Raw genomic sequence first — 10,796 nt, 5'->3', positions numbered from 1 at the left:
TGTTTTTCCTCCTTTATTTATTAAAACGTAGATGATACAAGATTAGTAAATAAGGAACAATTGCAGTAACTAGTACAAATACAAGAACAATTTATCAGTAAGTCAAAATAACAGAAAATACAGAAAAAATAACTAACAAAGGGAAAAAAAGTATTTAAAAAAAAAGTTATGATACAACATGCTAGCTAGGGGCATAACATTTTAGAGGAACACTTTTGAATTGATGCAAATCTCCATTGTTTTCAGAGCATTCAGATTGGTAGAATATTTAAAAGAACGAATAAAAAAAATCTAAATCTAGTCTAAATTCGTTATAAAAGGCAGTAAAGCATGGCTTTCTTCCACGAATTTGACAACAATGTATATGAGATTTTGTCATTAGTACCAAAGGATTTATCCGATATGTATTATTTTTTTATACAATTTCATTTTTTAACAAGAGCGTGAGGGTTTGCGTCGCGTAGGAGTTCATCGTGAGCAAAAAATATAGATGAATGCATTGTTTACGTTTTTATAATCCGCCCCCGGCCAACAGCTTTCCGATTGGCTTTTTCTAACCACTAATAATAGTGACGCCGATGGTATGCAGGGGTATTACATCTCACGCATACGCACAAGGTAAGGTCAGCGTCACAATTGGCCAACGTCTGATTGGTCTCGAAAAAAAAATAATTATCTGAATTATGACTTGTTTAAAAAAAAAAACTCTTAGTTTGGACGACATTAATATCCGTGTGGCTGCGTTACAGGCTCACGTTTCACAATAAGTGCATTTGAGAGTAAAGTGAGACGGGATCTTTCTGTATACTTGATACATGACATTTTTGATTGGCGGTGTGCACTGATTTTTCTAATGTAACTAAAATACGGGCCTCGGCACAACACTGGCTGAGAAAGACGGACATAAGTATAATTAACGGAAGGAAAAAATAACAGCACAATCCGTTCAGACATCAACATATTTAATCATTTACAATAGGTGTGGGTGACAAAGGCAACACAAATGACAGGAATGGGGAGAATGGTGTGCCGGGGGTCCATTGCACCATCTTGGCGGTGGTCTGCTCAAACGTTTGACTCAATTTGAACCACATTGAGTCCGTGATTGTTGATGTTCTGTTTGGTGAGTGAATGAGTGGAGTCCAAGCAGGCAGGATAATGACAAGCTTCGATTTAAGCCTCTGGAAACGGGCGTCCCCACTACTCCTCCTTGCTCTCGTAGTTGTGTTTGATGTGCTTCCACAGTTTCTAGCATAAAAGACAAACTACGTTTAATGACAAAATAAAAACAAGCAATTTGATGAGGTTCAAACTGGCGGTAGTGGCCAAGTTATCTTAGCAGCACTTCGCCCTCTGCCCGCAAGGTCAGGATAGAAGCACAATTTGCGCACAGATAAAACGTCTTACCCCGCGATTCATTTGCTCAAATATCGCGTCACCGCCTTGGTCGAATATTCGCTCGAAGAAGACAGCGCCGACCATGATGGTTATGGCGAAAGTGGACGTTCTCCTGAAGAGCAGATTGTACACGGACTTTGCAAGCGCCATGTTGAGAGTGGAGTTCCTACGTCATGCGTTTTACGCATGCGCAGTGGTTCGCTTCCGTCAAAGCAACAAAATGATCATATTTTTCTTTTTGTCATCTTCTTTTGGTTTTGTCATATTTGAAATGTTAGATATTGGTTGCATACACTTTGGCGTTGACACAAAAGTAAATCTCATTTAAGTTGGTTGAGAATAAAGCAAGTGACGACTTTATTTCAGTGTTTTGCATTGCCTTTGAATTTCCGATTACCGATCCTGACAAAATTAACAATAAATAAAGTGAAACTGGAAAATATAATTGAAAAAATAATTTAAACAATATGTATGGAAATATGAACAACACAAAAATATACAATACAAAATAAAAGTAAAAATAAATGTGGAAATAAATATATAAATACATTTATTCATTTGTTTATGCTTTACTTATTTCATTTATATTTGGACTTTATTATTTTTGATTTTGGCAGTTTTGGTCTGCCATACGAATGGTCTCGTTTGTGGGTGAGCACGTGTGAGAAAGGCAGATGGGGGACAAAACCAGAGGAATGCAGATAAACGGTTGCTTAGCTGCCATTTCTTGAGAGGCTTTGTGTATAAAATCGCCTGTCCATTTAGGATGGCTGAGGGGAAACTATAGTAGCGATAAACTCGCTTTTGAAAGAATCGGAATGATTAATGATATGTGTTGGGATTCTTTTTTTTTTTTTTCAGAACAGTATTGAGATATAACATATTAGGATATACAGGCGAAGGCTTGCCTCCACAGAACGAGAAAATTGTCCCAGTTTTCCACTTTTCAGACGATTTGAGCGTTAGTCGATTTGTTCTCAAGCGCCAGTTGCCACTTACGTAGACATAACAGACAAAGTGGCGACGACAGACCTGCGCACTCGTATGGGAAGTGGGCAAGCCGAAGCCGAATGTTGCGTCAATTAGAGCGGGCGTCCCTTGAAGTCTGCAGCATTTCTTGTTCTCCTTGGCGAGAGAAAAGGTCACAGCGAGAAACCAACGGGTCGTCATCAAATTATGCGTCAAAGACGCCGAAATCGAATCGAAATCGAATCGAAATCGGGGTGCAGGTTTGTGACCTATTGCAGTTTGCAGAGGGAGGTGTGAATCGGATGCCAAACAAGCGCACGTGAAATAGTAATAGGTGGGGGGTGAAAAAGGAAGGAACGATCCGTGTGGTGCGGGGGCGTGCACGGGGCCGGGCCAGCGTTTCTCTGAGTGTCATTAACTTTGATAGTTTGGGCTGCATCTGCAGCCAATCTGTGTCCCGATGGCTGGCTCGAGTTCAACTCCAGCTGCTACAAGAAGGTGTCCGCCTCCAACGGTTGGCTGGGGGCCCGATACGACCGCGTGTGGGAGGGCGGCGACCTGGTCTCCATCACCTCGTCGGCCGAGGAGACGTTCGTCAAGAGCGCAACGGGCGACGAGCCCTTCTGGATCGGACTCTCCAATCTGGTGAGATGAAGCGCAAGCGGCTTGTCGACTCTCGACCGCTACGCGCTTGACAAGCGGAATCGGTCCCCGCAGCAATGCGACGACATTTGGTGTCAGTTTAACGGGAGCCGGGACCTGATTTGGTCCGACACCCGGACGGCGGCGACGTCTTTCACCAACTGGACCTCGGGTCATCCCGCAAGGTAAGAAATGTTCGTTCCGTTTGTCGGCGTGCGTCTCGCTTGACGCGACTTCTCCCGGCAGCTCCGACGCCGAGTCCTGCGCGTACGTCAACCAAGGCGCCCACATATTCAGTCAGCCGGGCAAGTGGATGTGTGGCCCGTGCGGATCCTCGCTGGCCTACGTGTGCAAACGGCAGCAGAAGCGTAAGTCGTCTCCGCCGTCACGTTGGCGTTCAAAAGGACAATAGGCGCAATCGCGACGTCTTCCTGCAGGGTGCCCGGGTGAACTGCCGTGTTCCTGTAAAGAAGACGGTTACGTTTTTGAGCGAGTGGACAGTGAGTCGCAGCCCCGCTACTTTTCCCGCCTTCACCTTCGCCTCCTGTAATGGTTTTGCAATAAATGTTTCTTTGCGGCTTCAGCGTCCTACTGCGACAATGGCGAGATCCTGTACGGAGATTCTTGCTATCATTTCGACGGGACAAACAGAACCTGGGAGGACTCCCAGAAGTACTGCCAGGATCGGAAAAGTCACCTGGCCAGCTTCCAATCGGCAGACAACGTCCGATTCTTGAGTGGTGAGCACCAAAACTGCCAAGGCGGCAACGATCCCGCAACACTTCACGACGTCCAGCAAGTTTGGGCTGCTGTTCTTGCACTAAAGCTCGGCTTCTCCTTCCGCAAGAACACATGCGACAAAAATGGTATTCTTGGGTGGGATTCAAGAAGACCAAGAACGGGTGGAAGTTCACAGACGGAGAAAGTGCAGTAAGTGAAACTTTTGCGGCAGTCTAAGTAAGTTGGCAAAAGTTGAGACGGACAAGAAAAGTGTCATTTTCGCAGCTCACTTTTGTTGATTTGGGAGGGACAAGTCAGACTTAGGAAAGGACAAAGTTGGAATTTTTAATGAAAATAAAAATGTCATAAAAAATGAAAGTGCTCAGAATAAATAGAGTCAACGTGCAATGTTATGAGAAAATTGTCAGAACTGTTTTTTTATGGGCAAAGTTGTGAATTTTTGTGAACAAAGTGTAAACGATGAAGCTATTTGTAATTTGGAAATGTTAAACTTGAGAATCAAGTCATTAGTTGACTTGGAAAAAGTGTCTGAGAGAAAGCAAGCAATGAAACGAACTGCTGAAGTGCGGTGGGAAGCCATCCGCTTGCCTGCAGCGCAACCCGCTGAAGTCTCGCGTCCGCAATGTCGTCCGCACGAGTACCTCCCGTGGGACAAAGGCTACCCTCAGATGGTTGACATCTGGAGCTGCGGTCGTCTAACTGCGTATAACACCGTCTTTAATTTTGAATGCGCGGCGGACCGACCATTCATCTGTGAAAAAGGTCCACACGTCCCGAGCGCGCCTTTGGCTCAATGTGCTCTCGCTTACTCGCGCCTTCTGTGCGTCCCTGCAGCCAAGCGCCAAAGATCTCCTCCCCCACATCCGACAACATCGTCGGGCCTACCAGGTGGGCGGCGCGCTGCACGTCCGCTCTCGCGCGGCGCTTGCGACTTTGCGAAAGCTCAGGCGGCCTCTCGCTCGCAGGCTGGAGCCACGAACGCGGCTGGTGGAAGGCCGACCCCTCCGGCGACTTCCGCTACCTGCTGAAGGCCGTGGCGGCCAAGACCTGGAAGGAGGCGCGGGCCGACCGCGTCCTCTACGGCGGCACGCTGAGCAGCGTGACCGACGTCACCGAGCAGGCCTTCGTTGCAGGCCAGATATGATCACCAAAGAACCCTTTGCCTCTTTCTCCTTTTTTCTCTGAAGCTGTTCAACCCCAAAGACACTTTCATGTATTTTCACAGTCCAGCCATTCAATCCCAGGAACTTTTTTTTTGTTTTTTCTTCAAACATTTGGATAAGAGAGAGAGTGAAAATGTTGTTTCTCCCTTTTCTCTTTTTTACGCTCTCCCATCCATCCATACCTGTTCTGCCGTCTTTGTACGTCACACGCTCAAATTTTGCCAATGGGAAATTTGACGTCTTATCAACTTTGGCTTTGGTGTGGCCTTGTCAAGAAACTTTATTGCTATTTTATCATATCGCCAAAGCATTTGGCCTTGCAAAGAAAGTAACGTTTTGATGGTTCGACACTTATTTTGTTTTTTTAGAAGCGTGCGTTGGGAACGACGGGCTTCACGAGGACCAATCACAATCGTCTTTTCGTCCACAAGTGTAACCGTGTTGATGAGTGATAGACAGATGTGGGTTTTTTCAGGGCTAATTCCGATGATTAGAAGTCAAGGAGGTCGACTATTCGTTTGTAGCAAAAGGGGTAAAATGATGTCCACATTTTGAAAAATGCAAACTCTTGACTTGGTTTAAAGCGCATTTTTATCCAACAACCTTCGCGATTTACAACATGTTAAAACTTTTTTTGACTTTAGAAAATAGGCAACTTGCAAAACTTAGAAAAAGTGCAGTTAGCTCCCCGGCTCAGCCGCATGTCAATGAGAGCAAACATCTCCTTAAATTTGTGCCTTTTTCACTCGGAGGGCCGTTACGACTGAAGCCGTGTAAATGTATGATCGCCTGATACACGACCGATTGATGGATCGCTAGTTTTGAAATCGGAAGCCAGTAAATGATTTTTTTCTACTATTTTTAAATGTATTTTAAAGAAAGGATCGGTAACAAATGAAAGATTGAATATGTTGTGTTCACAGTGAAGACATTTGTCTTTGCGGGCCACATAAAATGATGTCGCGGGTCGGATGTGGCCCCCGGGCCTTGAGTTTGACACCCCTGCCGTACAGGGTCGCGGGGAGGACTTCGGGCGGACTACGCCCTGAACCGGTCGCCAGCCAGTCGCAGGGCGCACACACACACACGCACAGTCACTGAGTGGGAAGCGATCCCACGCTGCCCGCACACAACTCAGGCGAGTGCGCCTCTACACCATCAGCGACTCCTTAAAGTTTACAACAGTTAATGGTTTTCTAAAAAGAAATGAAATGTTTATCTTTGTTTTCTTTCAAGTTCAAAAAGAGAAAAGTGCAATTTCAACGCAGCTACTAGCCAGAAAAATGAATCTCATCAACACAGCCCGTGTCTTCAAGTGTTCCACGGGATACCGGTACCAGTACCGGATTTTTCCGCGTTCTTTTTTTGTTTTGTTTCGAGTTTGAATATTGAGTTTAAAATCAGTGTATTCTGTTTTGATTGACATTTGACACAACGTCCCAATTCAATAGAATTGTGGAATCTCTTCCCTCGAACGTTATTGCAAAGGTCTCAGCGCGACTCTTCCGTCCGGGACTTGGCTGTGGTTGGGCGCCAGCGCCCCCTTCGCCGAAGACGGCGGCAAGTGGACCGACGGGTCCCCGTTGAGTTACGTGCACGTGAGCGCAGGTGGGTCCAAAAGCTCGCCGAGGTTTGTCGGCCGCCCCGTGGAGAAAGGCCGCTCGGCATCTGTCGTCTCCTTGCAGACGAGCTGGCCGCCGCCGCCGCCGCCGGTCGCTGTCTCTCCTTCCTCGCCCACAACGGCCGCTGGCTGAGGCCTGCCATTACCGGAGCGCCGTCCTTGATTGTCCTGCGGAAAGCGTCATCCGCATCCAGTCGGCCTTCTACGGACGCAGGCGTGGCGACGTCTGTCCTTTGGAGGAAGGATCAGATGGTAAGAGCAGAGTCCACGAGAGAACCGTCAGTCTTTTGACTGCGGCTTCCTTTCCTCACGTCGTCTTTCTCCCTCCCAATGTGCGTTTGAGACGCAACTTGAGATCTTTGACTATCAAAAGCCTGATGAAGAACAACAAAACAAAGTTGCGAAGGCCACAAAGCGTGTCAGCCCGCCGTGGGAGTGGGCCGGCCAGCATTTGCGTTCCGGTCATCTCGCGGTCCTTGCCGCATTTGCCGCTTCTACCGCGTTTGACGGGAGTTGACTCGTTTTGTCATGGCCTAGCCTAGTGCGCACATTAGCCGCTGTTTCCATCGTGACAATCTTCCACTTGGCCATTTGTCCTCCATATTCAGGTTTTGCGACAAGACGTTTTAGCCAACAAAGTCGCCATCATGGCCGAGGGAAACGTAAGACAAACGCGGTGTGTCGTGACTTTCAGAGACGTGCTCGGTGGAAGGCGCCCTCTCTCACTACAGGGAAGAGTGCGACGGCCATCAAAGCTGTCCCGCAGATGAAATGAATGCGGACTCCTGTCCCGGCATCTCCAAGTACCGCCAGATCTTCTACACTTGCGAACAGACAGGTGGTCTTCACATCTCGTGATTTGCCCTTGTCCGGCTGAAATGCCCAAAAGTGTCCAATCGAGGGAAGTCGAACGTTTAAAAAGCGCTTGATGGTCATTTTAACTTTTTGCCTGTCCTTAGTCTGTCTCGACAGTCTCGTCGACGGCGGGACCATCGCAGACGCGCGGTTTTCAGCCTCCTCCTACATTGCCGACAAAGCTCGCCTGAGCGGGACAACCTGCTGGAAGCCGTCAACTGGCACGTACAAAATTCACCGCTCTCTCTCCTGCCTTGCACGTCCTGAGCAATCGAATGTCTCCCCCCCCCTTCAGTCGCCGGCAGCTGGATCCAGGTGGACCTGGGGCGCATAATGAAGGTGACGGGGATCGTGACCCAGGGCTGTTCTCAAGAAGAACAGAGGTTGACGGGCAACGCTGAGATGCAGCTCAGTATTGACGGGACAAGCTGGACTACCCGCCCGGACGGGAAGGTGAGCGAGCGAGCGGGCGGGCGGGCGGGCGGGCGGGCGGGCGGGCGGGCGAGGTGACTCCAATCCAACCTTGTCAGCCAGGCTGTTGTCATTCAGTACAAACATGGACAGGGTCTATTTTTTAGCTTCTCCTTGGGGAGACTCAAATGCTGAGCGCGCACACGTTTGCTCAGCACGTCCGCATCCTGCCACACGAGACTCGTGCTGACTTGGGCCTTCGCTTTGATGTCTTCGGATGTTCGCCCGATGGTGAGTAAGGCATCGACCGCTACGGTATCCGACTAAAAACATGCTCAAGTCCAGGGGTGTTTAAACCGTTCTTTAAACCATGAGTAGCAGCCAATTGTCACGTGACACGACAGGCAATTTCAGTTTGAAAAATAGACGGCTGACGAACGGCCCGCTTCTCTGGGCCCGAGCGCATCCAAAATGGCTGCGTTGTGGTCGTTTAAACTTTAAAGGAATGCCTCATGGAGAAATGCTTGCAGACGCCGAATAGTGTCCGAATGCCAGTCAACTTGGTTTTGCACCTGTACTTGGAATAGTTGCACCCAAAATAGCTTAATGGGGCCACAAAGTAGTGGTCAGGCCCACTTGAGGTCAACCCCGATGATGATGTCCCGACAGGTCTGATCAGCTGTGCCAGCGTTCTCTCCAAACTCCGCTTCAGCAGCGGCGCAGCAACGTAAGGCCAAAGTTTGACAACCTGCGCTCGTCAACTCTGCGCGATAACACGGGCGTCTTTCTTCAGGGTCGACTGTCCACCAGGTTGCCGGAAAGCCCCCAAAGTCTACGGGACATTGGTCTATGAAGAGGTAGGTGCTTGCACCACGTGCCGGTCGAGTTCCTGTCTTTGACTGCGACTTTGTCTGAGTGCAGTACTCAAACGTCTGCGCGGCCGCGATTCACGCCGGCGTCGTTCAGAAGGAGATGGGAGGAGAACTTAGCGTGATGAAAGTTCCACCGCCGAACCGCTTTGTCGGCTCCACCAGGAACGGGATCGCTTCCAGACCGTGAGCGCCGCCTTTCGCTGCAAAGTCCGATTGAGAAGCCCAACTAATTACAGCTTGACTGTCCGCAGATATGCCGGACGGGCGTATGCGTCGTACACTTTTGCAGACGGAAGTGAGTTCAAACGTCGGCATTGTCGACATCGCTTCGCGTCACGACATCGAGTGCGGCTGACAGCTAAACCCACACGGGATCTCACCTTTAGAGATGCGCTGCTCGAGTGCCGACTGGGACGAGTTTGGGGACTTTTTGCTACAAGCGTTTTGAGGACCGGAAGACGTGGGGTGACGCTCAACACGTCTGCTATACTCACCGTGCCAAACTCGTGTCCATCCGCTCGGAGAAGGCGCAGAAGTGGCTGAAAAGTGCCTTGAATTACGGTGCGCGGCCCAACGCTCTTCGACTTCAAAGTGCAATATGTCCAACCGAATGAGAGATCCGTTCCCGTCTGCAGACGCCGGCGACAGGCCGGAATCCAGCGACGTGTGGACCGGACTGAACGACCTGGCGGTTCCCGGGTTGTTCTGGTGGTTGGACTTCAGCAAGGCGACCTTCACCAACTGGGACTTGGGACAACCCAAGAAACGCGCCGGCAGCGACGACCACTGCGCGGCCGTGTCGCGCGAGGTGCGTGCCGCCGAAACGAGCCTTGCGAAGAAGAGCTGCGCGGTCGGTTGAAATCTTTCCTCATTTGTCTTTCAGACTGCAAAATGGAAGCTGATGTCCTGCGCACAACTCAACGACTTCGTGTGTGAGATGCCCAAAGCGTATTACCCAATTGAGGCGCAGGTGAGACCGACAAATTCAGTCATGCTCACCGTGTCGGACAATTGAGGCTTTTTTTCCCATGTGAGTGAGCGCTCAAGAGCATTTTTCTAATCCTTGGCACACATTTATAAATCTTTTTGCGAGTGGTGCAACCACCTCCTTCCACATTTCTCCACACGCGCAAACCATTCCCATTTCTTTTCTGTAGGAAAGTCTGACCACGGTGAAGACAAAGCCGTAGGAAGAGGGGCAAAGAGCACGTGAGGGCATTCATTGATTCATTCGGGGTTGAAGAGCTCCCTAGTTGCCATGCGGTTGACGCGCGTGCTCTGCCGTCGTTCAGATTGTCGTCCGGTGTGCCGTCGACGCTTTCCACGGGCTCAAGAATCACGCGGTCTCGACAATCCTTTTTTCTCTTTTATTGCATCTGCATTACAATTTCTTTTTTGGGTGCCCGGATCACCATTGACTGTTCCTTTTTTGTTGTACTGAATTGTATTGACTTATGCGCCACCTTTTGGCCAGATCAACTTTGAAAAACAGACCCCGGTCTCTCTGGTTAAAAAAAGATTTTGATTGTAAAAATGTTTAATGTTTTAACTTATCACAAAACCAAATGTGGATGGAAAGAGCCTGTTTTCATCAACAGTCTGCAATTGTACAAGCGGAAAGGTTTTGATGACCTTTCGCCGCTTTGTAACGGGAATGCAGCTTGCTGTTATTGCTGTGATTCTTTTTTACCTACAATAAATACATTTACAAACACAAATCCATTTGCTGAATGAGTTACACCACTTTTCACACCAAAGCACCAGAAAAGACTCCCCCAATAGCAGCATCATAATTTACCAACATTCAAAGCGTACGGCCTAAATATTCAGTTAATGAGTCAACTATGTTTTTTTTGTTGTTTTTTTAACATGCTATCGTTTTTTTTCCGTAGACAGTATAGAGAGAGCAATTGCAGTAGGGGTGGGGCCTGGGGATCCCACCGGAAGTGCTGGAAGACGTGGATAGGGAGAGGCAAGCCTGGGCTTCCCTGCTGAAGCTGCATGGATGGATGGATGGATGAAAACCACAGGATCCATTGACATATTTTTAAAATTTAGGGATCCAGTATTTAAATTAAATCTAATCCAAGCAGTTAGGAAATTGCACACTTCTTAGAAAGTGAA

At 48.5% G+C, this 10,796-nt stretch overlaps 2 protein-coding genes across 2 annotated transcripts; one reads left to right on the top strand and one right to left on the bottom strand.

The window, feature by feature from the left end:
• Positions 1-945: 945 nt before the first annotated feature.
• On the bottom strand, positions 946-1,585 carry uqcr10 (ubiquinol-cytochrome c reductase, complex III subunit X). Its single transcript, XM_086052799.1, has 2 exons — positions 1,408-1,585; positions 946-1,248 (listed from the first exon to the last, which is right to left on the bottom strand). The coding sequence occupies exons 1-2, from the start codon at positions 1,546-1,548 to the stop codon at positions 1,201-1,203; spliced, it is 189 nt and encodes a 62-aa protein (XP_085908925.1). The 5' UTR covers positions 1,549-1,585; the 3' UTR covers positions 946-1,200.
• A 448-nt stretch (positions 1,586-2,033) lies between these two features.
• Positions 2,034-9,862, top strand: LOC147135891 (uncharacterized). Its single transcript, XM_086054276.1, has 22 exons — positions 2,034-2,049; positions 2,777-3,012; positions 3,085-3,194; positions 3,256-3,377; positions 3,447-3,509; positions 3,594-3,939; positions 4,585-4,638; positions 4,716-4,926; positions 5,966-6,246; positions 6,402-6,521; positions 6,599-6,786; positions 7,229-7,372; positions 7,494-7,610; positions 7,685-7,842; positions 7,968-8,091; positions 8,470-8,527; positions 8,594-8,657; positions 8,722-8,855; positions 8,924-9,132; positions 9,308-9,480; positions 9,556-9,642; positions 9,830-9,862. The coding sequence occupies exons 1-22, from the start codon at positions 2,034-2,036 to the stop codon at positions 9,860-9,862; spliced, it is 3,048 nt and encodes a 1,015-aa protein (XP_085910402.1).
• Positions 9,863-10,796: the final 934 nt, after the last annotated feature.

The sequence above is a fragment of the Filicampus tigris genome, chromosome 15 (genome assembly GCF_054856515.1).
Source record: "Filicampus tigris isolate MCC_2025a chromosome 15, RoL_Ftig_1.0, whole genome shotgun sequence".
Lineage (NCBI taxonomy): Eukaryota > Metazoa > Chordata > Actinopteri > Syngnathiformes > Syngnathidae > Filicampus > Filicampus tigris.
Note: the sequence above shows the minus strand (reverse complement) of the source record. Positions and strands in the feature narration are given on the sequence as shown.